A 24,036-nucleotide genomic window follows, 5' to 3' on the forward strand; every position below is an offset into this window, starting at 1 on the left:
AAAACATTAAGAAGTCAGCTCACACTAACATCAGGCAAAATTGCCTTTGAGAAACTGTCTAGACTGCAGATATGTGATGATAAATATGTTTGACATCTCTAATCATGCTGAAGAAGTGGGTCGTGATATGTCATCATGAGGGGGGACTTGCAATAAAATCAAATGCATTCAGACGGTAAACAGAAAACTTATCTTATCGTTTAGCTTCCATTATAATGCAGCCTTCTTTATCTTTAACATTTTATGTAATATTTAAAGAAAGATATGCCGGTGTCGGCGGAAATCAACCTGGCAGAGCCGATGCCTGGAAGCAAAAGTAACGCCGTTTACTATTGCAAAACAAACCTGCTGCTCCATGACGTGTGAACATTTTTTAAAAAAGACACGTCGAACAAATGTCAGGAGGACTGAAAGTGTGAAGTTTCATTTAAATCTTTCAACAGTCCAATTTAAGTTTTCACCCAGGTCATTTCATCATCTCAGGAAAGTTCATTCAGTACTTAAAAGCTCTTTCCCTGAGGAGCAAATCAAAAACTAATCTTTCACACGCCATACATGTACTTACATTAAATATCTGCTCAGTTAAGATCTAAAAGTGGCCCCAATATTCACAAACTTGAAATGAGTTTCATGATAAGTGGTAGAAGCTGTTCTGCCTTGTTTCTATGCCACAGTTATCACATAAAACTATCTCATGCATAGGGTTTAATAGGCCAAATGAGACTGGTTATAAAGGAAGTTTTCAAACTAGGATTTATTTCCTGCGGGTGTCGTAACTTTTGTTCTGCTTCCTCGATCACCGCCAGTGCATGTGTCACATACAAAGTTCTGTTTTTTGCCTCTGCGGTTTGACCCTTAAAGAACATATTAGTGTCATTCCAGTTCCCTGTTTCCATTTCCTACACTCACAAAATATATTCATCCGTTTTATCACTATAAATTAGTAGTTAGGTTGCAAAAAACATGGTGCATGAAGTTCACTGTGATCCAAAGACATGTCGACCTACCTCAATGTGAACTGTGCTATAATCTAACACAACTGCTCACTGACACCATCAGCTCAGATTACACAACCACATTATGTCTCTACTATTTGACACTAAAATGAGTTTCCTTACTACAATTGTTACATTTACTGTACATGTACAATATATATGATAGGGGTGTAAATCACCGGTTTCATCAAAATATGATACTATATTGTTTATTTTGACAACGATACAATATTTGCTGATGTCACAAAGTCTGCCATGACACAATTTTGATATGTTTCACTCCAGGGGCCTGTGATCAATATGAGATGATATCATCTGATGATTTAACACAATAATAAGTTACAGAAAAAGCTGCCACACCTTTATTTTCTGCTTAAAACATGGCTTAATGAAAAGAACCAAGAACAAAAACATCAAATTTGGCTCAATAACAACTGCCAAGGAGTAATGTTTTTACTTTGCATCAATGATACTGAATCATTAATCCTTAAAATCGGTACATCAGTCTGAATCAATGTATCATCACACCCCTAATATATAACTGTAAGCATTTGAGTTGTTCTAAAAGAGCAAGTTTGATAGCGGTTAAGAAGAAAAACATGACATAATAACTGAGCTGCACCTCAGAAAACAGTGAAGTCAAACGCTGTGAGTGCCCATGAAAGCAATCTAACCGCATGATCTTTTTATAATGACACATAACATAAGTTACATCATTATTAAGCCATTAAAAATGTACATTGGCGCAAAATGGCAAAGGATCAGCGTGGATGAACAAAAGCCTGAGGACATAATCAGGCCAATGCAATGTATGTGAGGCAAAAGAGAACATGAAATTATTATTATCTCCAAATTGTGCTACACATACTGCAGTTGATGAGCTGGGAAGAAAACAACGATAGATAGATAGATAGATAGATGTGAAGCTTTCACAAGACAGATTTCTGTTCAGCAACAGGAAGACTGATGATGTAATGCACAATTGTAAAAAAAAAAAAATGCAAACACTGCAAGTCCCTTGTTTGCTTTTCTTCATGCAGTCTGCATTAACCAAGCCTACTAAAGCACACAAAACAAAGAGGAGAGATCCCAAGGTGACAAACACATTGTGTCCTCTGACAGTTTGGTCTTTAGTGCCACCTGCTGTTTATGTACATACACTGGTCTTACAGTTGCCTCTCCAGTGTCCTCTACAAACAGACAAATTCACATGAGAAGTATTTTATGTGTCCGTGGGATCTCAATACAATACTTCCCATACATAAACAAACCCACGCTCATAAACATTGAAAAAACACCCTGATTTCGCATAAACCTGAGATTGCACAATGTGTAACCACGTGGGAGGAATAAGAGGAACCCTCTGAATGTTGACGCTTCTGCTTCAAGTTGCTCTCTCCATTCCCACCATGATGACCTCAGGGATATTGCTCAGCTTCTTTTATGGTAATAACAGCTTTTTAAAAAAAAACACTGTAGCTGTGTAACTTTGAAAGAACAATTAACTTATATCACATTAATTCTCTTTTGTAATTTGCAGCTCCAGTTCTCTGTCTCTTCTGGCTTACAAAGCATGCAGTGGACTCAGCTCTGCTGTCGGCCCCAGGGTCGGTAACAGCAGCATGCGGAGGATCCGTGACAGTCTCGTGTCAGTACGACCAGCAGTTCAGAGAATCCACAAAGTACTGGTGCAGAGGAAAGATATATGAATTCTGTGTCATAGTGGTGAAGACACCCAAGAACCGACAGAATAACAGAAGCTCCATTAGAGATGATAAGGAGACAGGAATCTTCACTGTTACTATGACTTCTCTCAGGAAAAGTGATCAGGATAGTTATTGGTGTGTTATTGCCAGAGATGGAAAGAACGTCTACACCAGGGTCAAGCTCCGTGTCTCCCCTGCAGGTAAACTTCAGCTATGATATGTGTCTAATACATTGCTGCTGCAGCTTCTTGACATTCTTGCTTTGACTGGCACTGACTGCAGAAAGACAAATTTGAAATGACTCTAACTTGTTCTAATTGACCCCATATGATGCCAAAAATTAGAAGCATGTAAATGTAATTCTTGGTCAGTAAATGTCATTTGTTGTTTTTTAATGCAAAGTGTTTTGTTCCACAGTGACAACCACCACAGCCGCCACCACACCAACCAGCTCATCACCAACACAAGATGAAATACGGTGAGGATATACTGTTGTTTCCAGTTCATCATTGACATTAACAACTGAAATCTAGCTGAACAGAGCTCCAGACTAACTTTTTACATTGGTAGCACTGGTGGGCTCTGTGTTGTATAAAGTAATCAAAGTAGAAAATATTGTGCTAAATTATTACTTTGGTAAAAGTGGAAGTCACCCATACAAATAGTAGTTGAGTAAAAGTGTACTTAAGTATTAAAACTACAAGCTAAAGTACATTATAGGCTACATGTATGTATATACTGTATACGAGGTGTCAACTGATCATTGGCCTGTCTGATAATCTGATTCAGTATTAGCATTTTTTGGGGGTGGTATTATTATCAAAATCAGTGTTTTTTAATCCGATTGCGGACATAAGAAATTAATTAAATCGGCTACTTTGGCTCTGATTCAGCAGGTAATCTGCAAAGTAACTAGTAACTAAAGTTATCAAATAAATGTAGTGGAGTAAAAAGTACAAAATTTGCCTCTGAAACGTGGAGTGAAAGTAAAAGAGTAGCAGAAAATGGAAATACCGCCTCAAAATTGTACTTAAGTGCAGCACTTAAGTAAATGTGCTTAGTTACATTCTGTCTCTGACTACACATGTGCAAGATTTATGTAAAATACCAGCATACACTGACAAAACAATCTACAGAAAACCACATGTAAGAAATATTGTTGAATAAATGCACAATGCCACTTCCTCAAAAGTAAACCATTCTAATCCCAACTCATTTTTTCTTTGTTTTAACCAGCTGGTGGGCCGCTCTACGGTGGATCCTCTTTATTTCAATGCTATGCTGTTTGGTAACAACGCACATCGTTGCGTGGAGGATGAAGACTGCAAAGAAATCAAAGCCGCACCAACAATTTCAACATCAAAACTAAAACGTTTATGACTGAGACAGGCAAAAACCATAACTTAGAGTCCTGGCTGAATTATATGCACGCTCATGCTGTGGCTACAAAATCATTCCTCCACTGGACACTCTATTAGTGTGTGAATTAAACTGAAAAATAAACCAGATGAAAAAGCAGCTTTCAGGCTTTTTCTTAGTATTTTAATGATTAAAAGCTCATTAATTTCAGTGCCAGGGCCTAAGATAACTTTTGAATATCCAATCACTTTAAAATTAGCACCTCTGGTGAGCTGAGGCTCGAGGCGTTCATTTGATTTATTTGCAGATTTTGTGTGGACAGTCTTGGAGGATGGTATTCATTTTTGCTTTTAACCACCTGATTCTTGGGGGCTTTACAAGATCGCTCAATGTTCTGAATGCCAAAACGAATAAAAATCCTTTTGTGCATGAATGAAATAAAAACTGGACAAATAATGAAGCTGAATAATGGTGATGTGCTGCTCTGTTTTTTTGTCAATCTAAAGTAAGGTCACAGAGGTGGGATAGCTACGGGCGGGATGGAGTGTTTCTCTCAATTTGCGTGAGCTGGTGACAATCAAAATCCACTAAAATCCCCCAGAAAATATTCTGAATCATATTCTGTAAAAGAGGCAGTGGTGATTTGTGATCATTGTCATGCAAATGTCATTACCTTGCTGATTGTAGCTGCAAGTAGTTGGACAATTGTGTTTGCTGCTCCTGTATTAGCCACTCCTGCACAATTTAATGCAATAAACCTGCATAAAATCATATTTACCGCTGTATTGGACTGCATTGTGGGTTGTTTTTGATACTCTGCCACCCTCTTTTATGCACATGGGAGTGGACAAAACATTAGAGACACCTCTGAGCATTGAAGACATTTTGACTTGTCATGCTAGGAAAGACACAGATGTTACTGTGTCTTCAAAAGAGAAGTGACTGGTGTGAACAACAACAACCCAGCATGTCAGAGGGCTTTTGCATTGCATTGAACACAGAGCACGTTTGATACCCAGATCACTCAATCACTTAATTTCTCTCATGTCTTCCTGTCAAGTCTGAATCAATACATCTTCGTGTTGAGATACAGAAGGGCCCTCTGTCAGTGTGTTTACTGTGGAGGAGGTGAAGCTCACTTTCAGGTGAGGATGCAAGGTGCGATGGACCGTTTAGGAGGTGATGTCACCACTTCTGCAGCAGGAACCTCTTTCGCAAGAACTCACGTCAAGACAGACACCATTACTAGGGAAAGTCATCCTTCAAAGTAAAAGCACAAGTGGGTAACACGTATGAATACATTGTAGCTTATAATAATCAGCATCCCGAAGTCATACTCGAGTAAAAGTAAAGGTATTATGTTAAAATACCCTATATATATACTGATGTGCATGTATATACCGTATACTATGGGTTGACTAATTAAAGGCCTGGCCAACTATCTGATCCAGTATTCAGCATTTTTCTGATGGAGGGCTATGTATTGACCTTTGTATGAATTCTCTTGTTTACTTTTTATTAGCCATTTTATGTTTTAATTTATTCATTTTAAATGTGTTTCTTTGTGTCTTTTTGTTGTTTATGTATTATTTTTACAAAATGCAAAGGGAAAAGAAGACAGAAATTACATATACATTTATTTATTGAACTATTTATTTATTTGGTTGATTGATTTTTTTATTGATTTATTTTGGTAGTTTCAATCCTCCGTACAGATGCAGCATGCACTCTTCAAAATAACTACTAACTCAACTTAATATAAATGTAGCAGAGTAAAGAGTAGCTACAATAGATGCCTCCAAAATGTGAGTGAAAAATGTAAATACTCAGTACCTCAAAATTATACTTAAGTACAGTACTTGAGAAAATGTACTTATTTACATTTCATCACTGACAAAAATAAACACATAGGGAGAAATACCTCAAACTAACAACTGTAGATTTAATGTTTACACCTTCTCTCCTCTGACATGTAGCATCAGATTTTGTAAGACTTGCTAAATGTTTTACTCTGAAGGTGACTTCCGGTCTGATTACGTGTAGCTTGACGGTTCCAGTGGCAGTCGGGAGGATCGGGGAGCTTGTAGCAAGTTAGTGCTCGCTGGTGCCAACGCCCGGCGAAACAGACAGCTAGTAAACTAGCGGAGCTACGAAGGGAGATTGGTGCGTATTTCAAACATTTCCTGACGTATCTGTGTGCGGATTGATTACAAATACACGCCTGGATGTTGGTCCCCTGCCTCGAGATGTTTAACTGAAACTGGGGTAACATTTACAGCAGCTAAGCCAGCGTTAGCTTTCAACGCTTACGCTAGCCGGCCGGTTGCTAAGCTAGCTAGCGTTGTCCGATGTTTGCTAGCGATGCGTTAGCTCATCTTGCTAACCGATACACAAATAAATGTTACATTTCATCACCGTTTGTTTAAGTAGATAGTGCCACTGTGTGCGGGTGGACCATTACCTTGTTTACAAATGCTAAAGTTCGCTAGGTGTTGAAGTGAATAGGCAAGTGAGTAACGCTAGCTAACGGTAGCCTGTTAGACAGTTGTGGTGATGGGGCGTGTTACACTTAACCAGATAATGCTAGGAAACACAGCCTTTTCCTCATATCCTGGCTTCATCAAAGCTGTCATTAGCAGTTGATAAGGGGGGCAGACTTGGCTCACTTAAGATTATTTACAGGCCTGAAATATGAAATGTCCTAATGAGTTATTACTTGTCTCTGCAGCCAACGTTGTTGCCAGCAGCATCAGAAAGCACAAAGATGCAGACTATCAAATGTGTGGTGGTGGGTGATGGAGCAGTGGGTAAAACCTGCCTGTTGATTTCCTACACCACCAACAAATTCCCCTCTGAATATGTACCAACAGTAAGTAAGTTTGGTGTGTTTGCATGACTCATTTGGTTAAGAAATCCAAAAAGTTCTCTTGAACATACCATTCATTCTTTTATCACAGGTTTTTGACAACTATGCAGTTACTGTTATGATCGGGGGTGAACCGTACACCCTTGGCTTATTTGATACCGCAGGTAAGATCCTGTTTTACTCTTCCGCTTTGATTGCAATACTGTTTGAATAAAGTACAGTTTGTGGCATGTCACATGGTAAGTTAATTTGCAGTGTGGTCTCTCTACAGGTCAGGAAGACTATGACCGGTTAAGACCTCTAAGCTACCCACAGACAGATGTCTTTCTAGTCTGTTTCTCAGTTGTTTCACCTTCCTCATTTGAGAATGTTAAAGAAAAGGTGAGTTCAAAGACTTCATCAGCAAATCTAACAACACACTCTGCCTCCAGCTATCTGAAATTGAACTGCTTGCATGGCATATTCCTCGTAATAGTACCCTATATTATATTATTAAAGGTGCACTATGTAGTTTTGGGGAATACATTTTAATCAGAAGAGAAAGATCTTGATTTTTCTTATTCCTAAGCAAACAAACTCTCTTCGTTTTCATGACTAAATAAACAAACTGACCTCAAAGGACACCACAATCATACTGTTTTTATTTTGTTTATATATGGCGGACCCTGCCACCTTTCTATCTTCAAACAGTGTTCTGTGTACCCTATGTTCTTCAAAGAACAGCTTGTTTGGTCAGTTATGGAAACGATAAATATGTCTGAGTTTGTATTATCACCTCATTAATATTGAAAACATTAAAATTCAGAAAATGAATTCTTCTCCAAAACTACGCAGTGCCGCTTTAAATCATTGGACGATTGTAAAGTAGTATAACCAGGAGTTAATGTGTAAACATTCACTGATACCAAAGGATGAATGAATTGAGTAACAGTTTCATTTTTGAAATAGCAACACACATTGTGGATTTCTATAGATACAGAATCTGACTCAAGTGAATATTTCACAGATCCTATGATTACTGATATGGGTCGAATTGAAAGTACTTTAAAAAGTAGATAAACATAAAAACTCCTATACTGTAGTCTTATGATTCTGTTTAAGATTTGCAAAACAAAATGTTAATGCCAGAGGCATTTTTGAACTCTCCGAAAAACTGTGGTTTGTTTGTTTGTTAATGGCCCTCTAATCATAGGCAGTTATGGTCATTGTGGATGGAAATTTTTGAAAATATATGTATTTTGTTGTAGATGCCCAGGGGGTAACTATTGAGAGACACTTAGATGAATTCATATGATTTATGTAAAATAAATAAATGAGAGTTTGCTGATGCTACCATGCTCCCCTTTAATTCACTAAAATTTAACTTTGACATTTTTTGGCTTCTTTTGGAAAAAGTTTCGCACAATTATATTCCATCATCCAAACTGACTTGCTAGGTTGCACCTGCATATTCTCATACTTCTACTTTCGCTTAATCTTTAAGCATGTGTATCTGCCTTTTGGTGATGAAGCTAATGTCGTTTTCTTTTTCTCTAGTGGGTTCCTGAAATAACCCACCACTGTCCCAAGACCCCGTTCCTGTTGGTAGGCACTCAGATCGACCTGCGTGACGACCCCTCCACTGTGGAGAAGCTAGCCAAGAACAAACAGAAGCCAATCACCCCGGAGACAGCCGAAAAGCTTGCTCGCGACCTTAAGGCAGTCAAATATGTTGAGTGCTCAGCCCTAACACAGGTAAGATCTCCCATTAAATGACACTTGCAGCTGGTGTGGCAGGCATGCTTTTAGATATTACGCCCCTAACAAGTGTGGAAATACTTGGCCTTTGCCTTTTGCTAACAGCATTTTGCTAAAAACTCCATCTAACTCTGTGTTGTGTGCCTGTCTTTCTCCCTTTCTCTTCCTCTTTCTGTAGCGGGGACTGAAGAACGTATTTGATGAGGCTATCTTAGCCGCTTTAGAACCCCCTGAAACTCAAAGAAAGAGAAAATGCTGTTTGTTCTGATGTCCTCTTGCATCTGGCTTTGCCTCTCGATCGTCTGCTGCTTACTCGTTGTAAAGAGATGTCTGTCACTAAAATAACCACAATGCTCTTTTAAACTTCAAAACTTTGTGCCCATTAACTTTATTTCCTTCTGTTCATGTGTGCTTTCTTTTTCAACTTGGCCTAATCACAATTATCCATGCTGCCTGATAAGACAAGAGTGCCAATCTTTAATTCTTTCTGCTTGTGTGCAAGTCTGTGTAACTGTACATGACTGAGTTTGTTTTTAAAAATGACATTCTGTTATTATCTCAGTATTGAGCTCTTCAGCATCAGTTGTACCCTACAAAGCATTTATGCTAAATTCTGTCTTAGACAGTGATAACATTTTTTCTACTGCAGCATCAAAATTTTCCATGGGCTTTTGTCTTTACTCAGACAAGTTGATCACGAGGAGAGTCTTGTATAATGTTATTTGAATAAAGGAAAATTTTGATCGCCCTGCTCCATTTCTGCTCAGCCTTCTTTTCGCAATTAGTTCCCTGAAGATGTTAATTTGTATTTGGAACGCAGCCCCTGTTTTGAATATTAATATTTTATTTCCACAGAAAGGATTAAAGAATGTGTTTGATGAGGCAATACTGGCTGCCCTGGAGCCTCCTGAACCTAAGAAAAGACGTAAATGTGTTCTGCTCTAGAGTCGCGTCGCAGCCTTCCTCCACACCACTTTCCAAATCTAGGTTAACAGTACTGAAGAGGTTTGCTGCACAAGCACATTCCAGCACGAGTCGAGGTATCATGAAATATTTGCCTTCTGACTGACTTAACCTGAATACATATTCACTGTGTTGAACATGATTTAAGACTGAGTAACATTTGATGCTGTTTGTGATGATTTGATGCCACTGAAATGGTCTTACAAGATGTGAACATTGACTATGTTAAATATATCAACAAACATGACATTATTAGATAGCGTTTCAGTTTTGGTCACATTGTGATCATTTTACATAAGTGTTTTTACAAAAGAACGGACAATGAAGTAGCGTTTTCATTAATAGAGCAACTGTTTTATTGACTGCCCTGTAAAACAAGCTGATGACGGATTGATGAGATGCCTAAATTATGTTTGTTTGTTTTTTCTCTTGAAGCAATTCCCTCAAATTGGATCATTTCTACTATATGTTAAACTTCGGTGTACAAGACAACATTTGGTTGACACTGTCTTAGAACTCAATGTTTTAGTTTTCCAAACTTTTTTCTTTTTGAAGAATGATACATTAAGGGTTAATAGAAGTCAGTGTATTTTACATAATTTAATATTCAGTGTCAACATGGCCTGTGGGGCAGATTTATGAAATTTGACATTTCTAGGCGATGCTCCACCACAGTTCTAGTTTGCCAAAAAAAGATTTATTGACGCCTGTCGGTGTGGAGATTCACAGAATCTGACAAAGGAGTGATAAACGAATGGAGCTTAAGTTTTAAATGCAATGCTAACTCTCCATTAGAAGTGATGAATCACTAATAACACCAGGGTCAATTTAAGTAACCACATTCAAGGAGTTACAGTAGAGCACAATTTCAGTTTACATTTTGTAATCAAAGTAAGTTAACAAGAAGGTCGTCCTGAATGCTTATGACAAGTTGTGATGGCTGAACTCTGTAGGAGCACGTCAGCCTGTAACCCCAGGCTAAGCAGCTGTTTTGTAAACTGAACATACTTGTTACTCACTACTCTGCGACACCGTTAAGTCAGATAGGAGCACATTGTGACCCGTTCTTATAAAATGCTATAAATTGTTTCTGATCCTGTGAATATTTTTGAGTGACTGAACTAGCACTATTTGTCTTTTACTACATCCATGCCTTCACGGTGGGCTTGAATTTGTAAATATAGCGAGAATCACTCATAACTTATTGACTGAATACAGTGTGTGTGTTACTGATAACGAGATTTGTAGAAAAGCCGAAATGACCCTGACATGAAATTAACCAGGAAAATGTTAAGAGAACGCGTTTCTTGGATTTTTAATGAAATTGACATCAAAGTTGTACTGTATCTTGCATAACAATAAACCAGTATTATGAATAAACCTACCTTTAAAAACTACATGTTGTCTGATTTGATGGAATTACAGAATACAACAGATTATACAACAAAAAAAAAGGACAGTTGCAATTATTACACTTCTTCATCATCACAACTTTTACATTACAGCCAGCAGTGCAAAGAATATTTCCATTCATGCTGTTTTATCAGTTACAGTAGTGCCATAGTACAACAATAGCATGTATTGACACAATCCTTCCCATGTAGCGTTAGCTCTGGCCTTGTCGCAGATGTTCAGAATAATGACATCACATGTTGTCTTAATAGTTTCCATGATTATTTGGCGAATGACAACACTTGAATGATTTAATTCAGGCATGATATGGCTGTGTTTTTAAAGTGACAAACCTCACTGTGTTCTCAGGGGCCATAATGGCTCTTTGGTACTGAAACAATTAACCTCACTGCAAAGAGTGTGAAAAGTGGATAATTGCCTGTGATCCACACTTTCATTTACAGGCAGTGAAATGCATTACTAATGATATTTAAATATAAATAAAATAAATGTACCGCTTTTTAACCACCATTAATAAATAGTAAATTTATAGTCAGTAAAACTTAAGTTAATAGTTATTTCACTGTCGACATAATAAACTACTTTATAAACCATATATTAAGCAATACCTAATTGTAAAGTTGCAACTAATGTTTATAATCAGGCTTGGGGAGTAACAGACTACATGTAATGGGATTACTCGCTGGTCATGAGTGAAATATTTTTATCAAGATTAAATAAAAGTAATCTTACTGATATTTCTTCTGGCTTGTCTTTATTTGCATACGTTCGGTACTGAGGTAATCCAAAAGTAACGGAGAGTAATCCAGTTACATTACTTGGATTAGGTAGTACACATTAACAGGTAATTAGTAACTGTACCAGAATACATTTTTATAGTAACCCTCCCAAACCTTCTCATAATACTCAGTATATGGTTAATAAATACTGTGTAGTTCATCTATAAACACCTGGATGGCCATTATGAGGCGCACGTAATGTTAATAAAGCTTCACAATCGTTTAATAAATGGTTTATAAAACATTTCATTGTTAAACAGTCATAACTATTAACTAAATTTTAATTAACTATGAATTTACCATTAATTAATGATGGTTATTATTATGTCTTGCCAAAATAAATAATGTATGCGCTCTACTGAGTGCTATGTACTACTCTAACTCATGACCTTTATAGGACCACAGTATGCTACGCTGCTATTGCTATATCTTCTTCAGGTGCGACATTGGGATAGTTTTTGAAAATTAAATGTCATAAAGAAACTGATGCATATACAATATTTATAGTTTTTCCTTACACAAAGAAACATTTATGAAACATGTAAAATGACTGCAGGTTACATAAGGCAAATAAGACCTGGTGCAATTTTGCAATTAAAAGGCAGGAAGCAGGTGTTGGATGAATCCCAAAGAGCTACGTGTCGACTGCTGGACATATCTCAACGCAGCTGTCGGTAACACGAATTCCATACCATCCCGCCCAGAACTGTGTGTCTTTGCCTCCGTGAGTAAAACGGATGTATCTCACTCCCGGGCCGTAGTTCTGGAATACATGGGTCATCTGAAAAATACATATCAGTGAGTCTAGAGCGATCCTCAGGTTTCGTACCTCCTCTGAACTCACACTGCCTCGTACTGTGCACATACCTGACTCCATTTCTGATCGTTCCACTGCTCAAAGTAGATCGTCTCAGGAGCAAATGTCTGGATAGTTTTCTTTCTTTGGTTCAGCAACTCAACACGGATCTCATATTCACTGCCACAATCCCATCGTGGGGCGTACCTAATAAAAAAGAAGCACGTAGATCAGATGTCAGCATTTTGGTTCAACAATGGGCCAGTTTTTTTCATCTTCCTTCATTGGCTGTGTTTTTAATGACAGTGGCAGCAACACAGTCCTGCTTCAATATGTCTTGTTTACTTCTTTTATTTAGTTCAACAGTTACATCAGCTTATGTTGATCTCCATTTGACAAGTAATACCTTGATTACTTAAAGTATTTTTTTATGTATTCTCACCAATCAGATATTTTGATGTCTGGCTGGAAGTGATCCATAAACGATGGGTTGTAACCTTCTGTTGCCAGATTAATCAGCTGCATTTTCCTGCACATTCTGCGGAAAACAGACAGGGTTTTAGCTAATAAATAACAGAAATGCAGCATATCATAAAGCTTTCATATGTTTTTTGAGCCACAGCTGGCGAATACTTACCCGTAAGAAGTCACAAAATTTTTCTGGACTGTCTCATTTGGATGTGGCACCATAACTTCCTCTATTTTCCAGTTATCGCCACCATTCTCCAGTATGTGCCAGTTCTTCATTTTATCTGTAAAACAAACAGGAGGGTTGTGAGAGAAATCATTTGGTCGTTCAGCTGGAAAATAATGGTCGTAACGCCTCCAAATGTTCAGTAAAAATAGTCCGACTCCTTACGTTCTGCTCTTGGGTTCTTGAGCAGATTTCTTCTCTTCTTGCACAAGAAGTAAAACAACCTCCAGTCCTCAGGTGTCTTGGAAGCATCGCGGAGGCGATATCTTTCTCTTCTGCATCTCTCTCTCCACAACGATTCACTGTCAGCCACTTCTTTCCACTGATGGCACACTAACCGACAAACACAGACCACCTGATCAGGAGGGAGGTTCAGGAAGATCTCCTCCAGGATCTCCAGAGGAACAGGGAAGAACTGAAAAGAACAGACGGGACAGGGATAAGCTCACCCTCTGGTTAATCAATACTTCTCAAGCGCTGACTTTTGACCAGGGATAGACTGATTATCAGGGAAGATATTCAGCTTTTTCAGATTATCAGTATCATTGATTTATTTTTGTCAGATTGCCAATGAAATCAGATGAAATTGAAAAATGTGCTGCTCTGGCTCTGATGCAGCATCTTCTCTCACAACAATACGACTGCAGTGACCAGCAACTGCAGTTATCAAATAAGTGTAGTGGAGTGTTATTATAAAATTGTACTTAAGTGCAGTACTTAGTTACATTCAGTCACTGCTTACAATAAATTTTGACAGCAAGATTTCCATTTTTACTGTCGTCAGTCTCCTTGATTTTGAATAATCAATATCGGTCGACCCCTACTTTTGACTAATGCCCCCTCTGATTAAAAAAACCACAATATCTAAAGTAAGCTGCATCAGCAGAGTCAATGTTGATACTCAGTTGTGACTCTTTTATTTTTCTGATTAATTCCTGTTTACTCATTTTCCATTCTCAAAAGGGGGTTTCCTCAGGCTGAACATGGCCCCCTTCTCAAAATAAAACGGAAACCAAAAGAGATTAGGCCCACGTGTCAACTAGTGCTGTTATAAATACAGCCAGATGCATCTAAAATAAGCAGGCTGTGAGATTTCAATTCAGTTGTCACTTGGAGTATAAACATTCAGTCTGTGGTTATGATCTGAAGTCAACAGACAGTTACAAGTGTTCACGTGAGACTTGGAGCATGTAACACCTGGTTGTGACCTCTGTTAGCTGCAGTCACGTCATGTGAAGCTGTCAACAGCTGCTCTGAGTTGGGATTCGTGTGAGGTACTCACAGATTCCTGTGAAAGCGAGGCAGGCTGTCCTGCAGACGGGACCTCTCTGTGTCTTTTAGCGGAATCCGAGCTCTGAGTTACACCCATAGCTTTAGCTTTCCTCTTCATGCCTGGGACAGACCCAGACTAGTGACGTGTTTACGAGCACTGCACCCACAATGTACTCAAATCTCTATAATCTCCTTCACGACCTCTTGGCGAAGATAACACGTCTGTGATCACTTGTATAGCTGCAGAATCACATATATGACCAGTTATTTACACATTTACATAACACACAACACGGAAGTGCGGCTCGAGGAAGAAACCTGACATGTCAACAGAAGTAAAAGTAGCTAGAATACGTTACAGACAACCGTCAAGTCGACACATTACCAGCGATCCCACTATACCGACAGTCAGTTTCGGTTTTCCGTATTTATAAACAATTTACGGGTGACACATCTTCTCGACAGACGTTACTCATAAGCATTTCACCAAGAGTGCGTTCGTTTTTACCTCCCAGGACAGTCGCTGGACGGGAGAGCCGTGGGCGGAGCTAGTCGCTAAAATGTTAACGCAGCAAACGTACCTAAATCTATTGAACGTACACAGACATCTGGTTGTTAAACCCGACAGCGGCGATACACGTACTCCACAAACACAACGAGCAACAGAGAAAAACGTCAGTTTTGCGTCTCTTTCCGCCAACAGGGGCGAGTTTCGGTGTACGCCGGGTAGAATTAGGAGCGAACCCTCTTAGATCAGTCCTTAAAAACAAAACTTCCGGTATGTGTCATCCCTATAAGCATGCTAAGAATGGCCTTATGCATGCACAAAATAATAATAATGTAAGCATGCAAAGAATTATTTTTAATACACGTACTCACCACTGAAATGAGCTATGACAAATGTAATTACTGTATATTCAGGTGAATAAGTGCAATGATTTTAAGCAGATGTGTTTCTTAGGTGTTCGTGTACATTGTGGAACATTTCTGGACTTGTGTATCCCCATATGTGCTCAATTAATACTCATGTGACCAATCCATACCAGAGTTATGAAAAAGTGATAACCAACAAACAGATGGGATCATTTTTTTAATAATTGACAATGTGGCTCAGAAATAAAATAGCGTCAAATCATGTGACTGTAAGGCAAATAATGATGCTGCTTTTACTTACTGTTTTATTTGATTGTATTTGTTTTCTGTATTAGCTTTTATCTAGTTGCCTTTGTTCTATATTCTGTTTCCAGTTACATGTCTTTTATTTAATTAACAGAGCGAAGCCAAACAAAGTTTCATTGTAGTAGGGTAAAATGACAATAAAGAGCAATCTAAATCTGAATCAGGAGTTGACTGTAAGATAATGTGCTGTTCAACAAAGGAATGTGGACACAATCAGATACAGTAGACATCACTGATTAAAATGTGCATATTATGATATTTGAACTTTTAAACAGTTTGAAATAAAAGTGATACTGTAATTCATTTAATCCACAAAATACAGTTCATTACAAATGTTCTGCATTGCAACTTATATAGTACTGAGCTGTGCAAAGAAAAATGTCCATTAAAGCTGATAAGCCAAAGAGTAGTGCTACACTTTCTTCGATGTTGACATACTCCACAGGTCAGTAATACTGATTAAGTCAGTTACTGTACTTCATTGTTCCACTGATGCCTTATTGTGGAAGATTGTCTAAAAACTACTCTGAACACAATTAAATAAACACGCAAAACATTGATGGGTTGAAGATTAGCCTAAACACATTGTATAAAATATATTGGAGAACATACCTTCACTTAGAAGTCAAGGGGAAGTGTCACACAGAAGAGAAAATCATTAACATTTTTAAAGTGACTTCAGAGAAACACCAGAGTGAATAAATGATAAAATTAATATATATATATATTCTTAATAGGGTGAATGAAACATTTCATAAAGAACGCACATACTGATAGTTGTGCATACATTCCTACATTAGTACATTAGTATTTAGTACTCATGGATCGGACGGACCACACTGTAGCTTCAATTTGATCTTGACAACACACTTGTAAAGTCTCATGACTATATCTTGCACAGTTTTGATGCTATTGCACTGACACAAATCTGTCCAAAGATAGAAATACAATAGCTGTCTCCAGGACCACATTTTGTCATGATGACACACACACACACACACACACACACACACACACACACACACACACACACACACACACACATAAACACAATAACAAAGTGAAAACATTACCAGCAAACAGTCTTGCGGCTGGTAAGATAGGTGCAATTTCAGGTAGAGGCAGGAAGATGAATCCTCAAGAGCTGTGTGTCCTTTGCTGGACATATCTCCACGCAGCTTTCAGTAACACGAATCCCGTACCATCCTTTCCAGAACTGTGTGTCTTTGCCTCCGTGGGTAAAACGGATGTATCTTACTCCTGGTCCGTAGTTCTGGAATACATGGGTCATCTGAAAAATACACATCAGTATGGCTACAGTTGTCATTGGGCTTTTTACCCGCTCTAAACATCGTCATCATAAATAAATGACTTGCGCTCTGTTCATACCTGATTCCATTTCTCCTCAGACCACTGCTCAAAGTAAACATTCTCAGGAGCAAATATCTGAACGGGCTTCCTACTTTGATTCAGCAACTCTACACTGATCTGATATTTACTGCCACAATCTGCTCTTGGGGAATACCTGCAACACACATGTAAAGCACAGTCATTTTTTCATCTGTGGTTACATAGCTTGTTAACACACAATATGTACCTTGCTATATATAGATTCGAAGCTGAAGAATCCACTTTTTAAGATATTTTGACTGTATATTTTCTGATATTTTCTGTTATCATGAGGAGCTAGATGAGTTGATATGGAATGACTCAAATACAAGCAAAGTTTGTATTGCTTGTATTGTATTGTTTTGTTTTAGAGCATTTCTTACAATTTAGCACAAAAGGGTGAAAAATGTGCAATCAAGTAATCAGACAGGTTGTAAACAATGGTTTTTGGTTTGAAATGATGATGCTACAATCCCATATCTCAACATTTATCTCTTATACTTGATAGAAATGATTGCCATAACCACAGAAACATGAAGTTGTGAACTTGAATAACCTTTTAATCAACAAGTCTTGTGTATTTTTCTTACCAGTCAGATATCCTGATGTCTGGCTGGAAGTGATCCATAAAAGATGGGTTATAACCTTCCTTCTCCAAATCAATAAACTGCGACTTCGTGCACATGCTGAACAACAGAAAATGTTTTAGCTACCACGTAATAAGAATATAGCACAGAAAATGAATGCCATTTGTTTTTTGCATCTCTCCTACTCCCAGTGAATACCCACCTGAAAGAGGTCACAAAGTTTTTCTGGACCGTCTCATCTGGATGTGGCACTCTGAGTCCGTGTACAGCCCATTCATCACCACCATTCTTCACAATCTGCCAGCCATGCAGTTCTTCTATAAAAACAAAGAGGAGGGTTGTGAGAGAAATCATGTGAGTGCTAAATTGTACTTAGAAAATAATACAATTTTCAATGCCACCAAATGTTGAGTAAAGTTACTCCTGTTGCTTCTTACGTTCTCCTCTTGGATTCTTGAGAAGATTTCTTCTCTTCTTACACAAGAAATAAAACAACCTCCAGTCTCGGGGCGTTTTGGAAGCATCACGGAGGAGATATCCTTCCCTCCGACACCTTTCTCTCCACAGAGATTCACTATCAGCCACTTCTTTCCATTGATGGCACACTAACCGACACACACACACCACCTGATCAGGGGGAATATGAAGGAGGATCTCCTCCAGGATCTCCAGAAGAACAGGGAAGAACTGATAAGAAATAAAAGGAAACAAATAAGTTCAAACTACATAATCAGTTAGATTTGGAGCCATGCCCCCTACTGCTTCACTTCTTTAGTTAGTTTCGCCTTTAATAAACAGACACAAACACTGAACACAAAAAAGTGTTACGACTGGGTCGTTGGGCAAATTTTAGGATCACATATTATTCCATAATATACTGTGTGGTCTAACACATCATGCAGAGCGGTTGCATTCAAAGGAAATTTAGGAGCAGCTGTGGCTAAGGGGGTATAGCAGCCATCCACCAATCGGATGGTCTGTGTTCCAATTCCCTGCAGTCTACACGTCAAAGTATCCTCGGGCAAGACACTGAACCAAGATGCAAGACATTATGCTCCTGGTGGCTTTTCCATCTGTGTGTGAGTGTGTATGAATGGTCATCGCTCCTGATGAGCAGGTGGCGCCTTGCATGGTAGCCTCTGCCACCAGGGTGTGTGAATGCTGACTTGTGTATAGTACTTTGAGTGGTCACCAGAAAAGCACCATATAAATACAGTCCATAAAGGAAACTCAAACATTTAACTTTTATACTCAGGCCATCAAGTTGGTGAACTCCATCCTCTGTATATGTCTGCCTGTCTCCCTTTTTGCTCTGCAAATTTGTACTTGAGCATGCTCACAATTCAATTGTATAGTTTGTATAGATTGCAATTGTAACTAGAGGCCGACCGATACATCTGTTGGCTGATATTATCGGCCAATATTGGCCGATCCAAGATATATACTGATATAGGCTGATGTTGCCCAAATTGCGGTGATATGAAAACTATTTTTTATTGAGATTATATTGCAGAGGAAGATGCTTGGGGTCATTTATAATTATTAAATTCCCAATAACTTTACTATTTCAGTGCACTGGTGTCATTTTAGACAACAAAGTTTATTGTTAAAGTGTTTATTAACCACATCTGAGGGATCATTACAATACCTCAATACCAGAAGTTTTCACTTCCTAAAAATTACTACTTTGGCTCTGATGCAACATCCTCAATGTCCCACCCACAACAATATGTGATCGGTAAGACCTCACAATTAACAGCCTATAAACACTGAATAATCTGAATCTGCAAAGTAACTAAATTCAGCAAATAAATGTAGTGGAGAGGAAGTATGACGTAGCAGAAAATGAAAATACTAAAGTAAAATACCTCAAAATTGTACAAGATTTGTACAATCCATGCAGATTTTATATTTCCATATAGAAAATTATAAAGTCAACCAAAACATAACTGACTAATGATCACTTATTGATATACTTCATATATTTCAGATTTCTATCTGTGACTCATTATTTTTTAGTATTTATAATTTCCATTTTTTTTTGCACACATCATTGCACACAGCCTTATGAGGATACCATCCTGCAATTCACTACACACAGCTCAAAATTAGTGAGGCACATATTTTAGTGTTGTTGATTGTTTATTCTGTGACATACCTGAATTTTTATTTTGTGTTTTGTGAAGATTTTTGGTCCCCATAATATAATGCGACACATTTATTGCATTTGACTTTTATGCATATCCATGCAAATGAATACATGTACCCATATCCCAACACCCCTGACTAATTTTGAGTAGTGCATCTGTTGCTGTTTGCTTGATGTAATCCAGTTACACATAATCCTGGAGCCTGCTGACTACAGTCATGTGCAGGGTGCAACTCATACGTACCGTTGAAAGTAATCCTGACGGTACCGTTACTGTAGCCGAGGTCGGTTTCTGACGCTGGGATACATTCAAACAGTCCTCCATGTCTTGATGTCTGGGACATACAGCCAGACCAGAGACGTCTTCGCAACCAGATATAAATCCTTGCCACAATAGTTTTTTGGGTTTTTGTGTACCTTTTGGTATTTACTGTGTTGTAGTTTAACTTAATTTAACGCCACACAGCCATGGATATAAGCTAACGTTAGCTAAAACGTATGTACGCCAGCGTTAACGTAACAAATACAACACGGAAGTGCACTTCGAGTTAACGTTAACGCTAGAGATACTCGATAGCGACATGGAAAGTAGCAAACAGCTAAAGATATTGATGTTGTAATTCAGTCGAAGTCCAGAAAAAGATGCTGTATTCCTTCAGTTAGTAGTAGAAGATATAGTTATCGTAGAAATACGACGTTACTTTTGCTTTCAGTCACTTCAGCTGCTGTCAGTTCACCAAGGATGCGCTTGTTATTCACTCCTTGGCGACCAGGAGTTAGTAAGAAGGGTGTGCGGGGTTAATGTGACCTCCTTTGGATCTGGAGTTAACCATTAAAGTAAAGCAGCGGTTGACCAGGTTATATTTAACAAGCGCCCATCTAAAAACTTTAAAACGTATTTATTTATTTTTATTTTATTTTGATAGTCATCGTGATGGTAAAGGCTGTCAGGTTGAAATATGTCATGCTCTGTTAAAATAATTGTATATAGCTACATTCAAGGGAGTGTTATTATTTTTGCTGTACCAGGGCAGGAGAGGCATGCAGGTTACCTTTGTTATTTGTTTGCCTGCTTGCTTTTTGGAAAAAAAAAAAAAAAAAGCAAGAAGGAACTTTGAATGGACATTGATCTTCTTTTGCCTGCAAGCCCATGGTGCAGCAGTGGCTCTTTGATTTTTAATTTTCAAGTTTGATTTAAAGTGTGAAGTAATGCATTTAAGATATTAAGCACGGATGTATTGGCATAAAGTACCAAAAGCATATAGTATACATATTTCCCATTTCAGAATCATTTATATATTACCAAATAATAATTTATGAGGCAAATGTGCACATCACTTATGCTGCACCTGGTAAAAGTGGGGCTGATTTTAATTACTTAATATGTTGCTGGTATCTTAACCTCAGCTATAATATTACATAATTTATTTGTTGATTTAGGCCTATCTTTTGTATTTGTAATCTGAATCTGCGATGTAACTCGTAACTAAAGCTATAAAATAAATGTAGTTCAGTAAAAAGTACAGTATTTCTCTCTGAAATTTAATGGAATACAAGTAAAAAGCGGTATAAAACGGAAAATATAAGTACAAGTACTCCAACATTGTACTTAAGTACAGGAATTAAGGTTTACTGCTATTTATATATACCATTCACACACAAGGCTATTTGATGTGCTTCACAGGGGCAGAGAAATATGATATAGTCTATGTGTATTTACCTGGGTCAATAATGAATAAAATAAATGGAACACCATTGTTCTGAATAGTATAATTAATCTGGGGAATTGTGTCTGTCAAGTCAACTTCCTAAAGTGTCAAGGTGGTGTAACCAACATTCAAGGAGCCATTTTGTTAATTTGTGCAAGAAGACCATGTGACAGGAAATTATATCACAGAGAAGGACCCCTGACTAGCCTAACTGCTGCATGAAGTTAGTGACTCTCTTTGAAATCTTGATAATTTGACATTTTTAGGGTATGGTCAGGTGTGCTTAGGGTTACATGTCAAATGGTATGACCCCAGGAAAACATTTATCATTCAGAAAAATTGTAAATCATTCAGAAAAACAGGAGCGATTCACCTGCCCTCAGACAACTTTTGCCCTGAGACCAGGAGAGATTCACCTGCCCTCAGACAACTTCTGCCCTGAGACCAGGAGGGATTCACCTGCCCTCAGACAAAATTATGGGAAACAATGGTCTCTGCCCTGGAACCAGATGAGACTAAAGAGCCATGAGGAAAATCCTACAAAACAACTTCTGCCCTGAGACCAGGAGAGATTCACCTGCCCTCAGACAACTTCTGCCCTGAGACCAGGAGAGATTCACCTGCCTCAGACACAATTGTGGGAAACAATGGTCTCTGCCCTGGGACCAGATGAGACTAAAAGGCCATGAGGAAAATCCTACAAAACAACTTCTGCCCTGAGACCAGAAGAGACAGTTGACCTCCTTTTTTCCAACTACGTTGCCTTAAAATAGAAAAATACGACTTCTGCCCTGAGACCAGGAGAGATTCACCTGCCCTCAGACAAAATGGTGGGAAACAATGGTCTCTGCCCTGGGACCAGATGATACTAAACAGCCATGAGGAAAATCCTACAAAACAACTTCTGCCCTGAGACCAGGAGGGATTCACCTGCCCTAAGACAACTTCTGCCCTGAGACCAGGAGAAATTCACCTGCCCTCAGACAACTTCTGCCCTGAGACCAGGAGGGATTCACCTGCCCTCAGACAACTTTTGCCCTGAGACCAGGAGAGATTCACCTGCCCTCAGACAACTTCTGCCCTGAGACCAGGAGGGATTCACCTGCCCTCAGACAAAATTATGGGAAACAATGGTCTCTGCCCTGGAACCAGATGAGACTAAAAAGCCATGAGGAAAATCCTACAAAACAACTTCTGCCCTGAGACCAGGAGAGATTCACCTGCCCTCAGACAACTTCTGCCCTGAGACCAGGAGAGATTCACCTGCCTCAGACACAATTGTGGGAAACAATGGTCTCTGCCCTGGGACCAGATGAGACTAAAAGGCCATGAGGAAAATCCTACAAAACAACTTCTGCCCTGAGACCAGAAGAGACAGTTGACCTCCTTTTTTCCAACTACGTTGCCTTAAAATAGAAAAATACGACTTCTGCCCTGAGACCAGGAGAGATTCACCTGCCCTCAGACAAAATGGTGGGAAACAATGGTCTCTGCCCTGGGACCAGATGATACTAAACAGCCATGAGGAAAATCCTACAAAACAACTTCTGCCCTGAGACCAGGAGGGATTCACCTGCCCTAAGACAACTTCTGCCCTGAGACCAGGAGAAATTCACCTGCCCTCAGACAACTTCTGCCCTGAGACCAGGAGGGATTCACCTGCCCTCAGACAACTTTTGCCCTGAGACCAGGAGAGATTCACCTGCCCTCAGACAACTTCTGCCCTGAGACCAGGAGGGATTCACCTGCCCTCAGACAAAATTGTGGGAAACAATGGTCTCTGCCCTGGGACCAGATGATACTAAAAAGCCATGAGGAAAATCCTACAAAGCAACTTCTGCCCTGAGCCCAGAAGAGACAGTTGACTCCCTTTTTTCCAACTACGTTGCCTTAAAACAGAAAAATACGACTTCTGCCCTGAGACCAGGAGGGGTTCACCTGCCCTCAGACAACGTCTGCCCTGAGACCAGGAGAAATTCACCTGCCCTCAGACAACTTCTGCCCTGAGACCAGGAGAGATTCACCTGCCCTCAGACAAAATTGTGGGAAACAATGGTCTCTGCCCTGGGACCAGATGATACTAAACAGCCATGAGGAAAATCCTACAAAACAACTTCTGCCCTGAGACCAGGAGAGATTCACCTGCCCTCAGACAACTTCTGCCCTGAGACCAGGAGAGATTCACCTGCCCTCAGACAAAATTGTGGGAAACAATGGTCTCTGCCCTGGGACCAGATGATACTAAACAGCCATGAGGAAAATCCTACAAAACAACTTCTGCCCTGAGACCAGGAGAGATTCACCTGCCCTCAGACAAAATTGTGGGAAACAATGGTCTCTGCCCTGGGACCAGATGAGACTAAAAAGCCATGGGGAAAATCCTACAAAACAACTTCTGCCCTGAGACCTGGAGAGATTCACCTGCCCTCAGACAACTTCTGCC

At 39.0% G+C, this 24,036-nt stretch overlaps 3 protein-coding genes across 4 annotated transcripts; 2 read left to right on the top strand and 1 right to left on the bottom strand.

Annotated features, from left to right (window-relative positions):
- Nucleotides 1-2,372: 2,372 nt before the first annotated feature.
- LOC311265409 (CMRF35-like molecule 1) lies at nt 2,373-4,812 on the top strand. The gene is made up of 4 exons (XM_084367021.1): nt 2,373-2,441; nt 2,536-2,901; nt 3,119-3,179; nt 3,938-4,812. The coding sequence occupies exons 1-4, from the start codon at nt 2,405-2,407 to the stop codon at nt 4,068-4,070; spliced, it is 597 nt and encodes a 198-aa protein (XP_084223147.1). The 5' UTR covers nt 2,373-2,404; the 3' UTR covers nt 4,071-4,812.
- A 1,297-nt stretch (nt 4,813-6,109) lies between these two features.
- Nucleotides 6,110-11,023, top strand: LOC311265205 (cell division control protein 42 homolog). Of its 2 annotated transcripts, none has more exons than XM_084366606.1 (6): nt 6,110-6,223; nt 6,789-6,929; nt 7,018-7,090; nt 7,198-7,307; nt 8,463-8,660; nt 9,519-11,023. In XM_084366606.1, the coding sequence occupies exons 2-6, from the start codon at nt 6,825-6,827 to the stop codon at nt 9,606-9,608; spliced, it is 576 nt and encodes a 191-aa protein (XP_084222732.1). In that variant the 5' UTR covers nt 6,110-6,223; nt 6,789-6,824; the 3' UTR covers nt 9,609-11,023. The 2 variants fall into 2 exon arrangements, with proteins under 2 accessions (XP_084222732.1, XP_084222731.1); XM_084366605.1 differs by lacking the exon at nt 9,519-11,023 and adding an exon at nt 8,842-9,414.
- Nucleotides 11,024-12,452: 1,429 nt separating this feature from the next.
- LOC311264740 (uncharacterized protein) lies at nt 12,453-20,616 on the bottom strand (the record flags this gene model as incomplete). Its single annotated transcript, XM_084365831.1, has 12 exons — nt 20,129-20,616; nt 18,173-18,422; nt 17,938-18,052; nt 17,739-17,834; nt 17,149-17,284; nt 16,883-17,050; nt 14,591-14,716; nt 13,474-13,723; nt 13,252-13,366; nt 13,057-13,152; nt 12,686-12,821; nt 12,453-12,599 (listed from the first exon to the last, which is right to left on the bottom strand). The coding sequence occupies exons 1-12, from the start codon at nt 20,207-20,209 to the stop codon at nt 12,453-12,455; spliced, it is 1,716 nt and encodes a 571-aa protein (XP_084221957.1). The 5' UTR covers nt 20,210-20,616.
- Between the last annotated feature and the right edge of the window lie 3,420 nt (nt 20,617-24,036).

This window comes from Pagrus pagrus (genome assembly GCF_965226575.1).
Source record: "Pagrus pagrus genome assembly, chromosome: 11".
NCBI classification, from domain to species: domain Eukaryota; kingdom Metazoa; phylum Chordata; class Actinopteri; order Spariformes; family Sparidae; genus Pagrus; species Pagrus pagrus.

Bases quoted from the DNA above. Each gene is read 5' to 3' on its own strand.
- LOC311265409 (XM_084367021.1), top strand. From the start codon at position 2,405: ATGATGACCTCAGGGATATTGCTCAGCTTCTTTTATG. The intron at 2,442-2,535 runs GTAATAACAGCT...TGTAATTTGCAG, and splicing joins ATTGCTCAGCTTCTTTTATG to CTCCAGTTCTCTGTCTCTTC. The intron at 3,180-3,937 runs GTGAGGATATAC...TGTTTTAACCAG, and splicing joins CCAACACAAGATGAAATACG to CTGGTGGGCCGCTCTACGGT.
- LOC311265205 (XM_084366606.1), top strand. From the start codon at position 6,825: ATGCAGACTATCAAATGTGTGGTGGTGGGTGATGGAGCAGTGGGTAAA. The intron at 6,930-7,017 runs GTAAGTAAGTTT...CTTTTATCACAG, and splicing joins CCTCTGAATATGTACCAACA to GTTTTTGACAACTATGCAGT. The intron at 7,308-8,462 runs GTGAGTTCAAAG...CTTTTTCTCTAG, and splicing joins TTGAGAATGTTAAAGAAAAG to TGGGTTCCTGAAATAACCCA.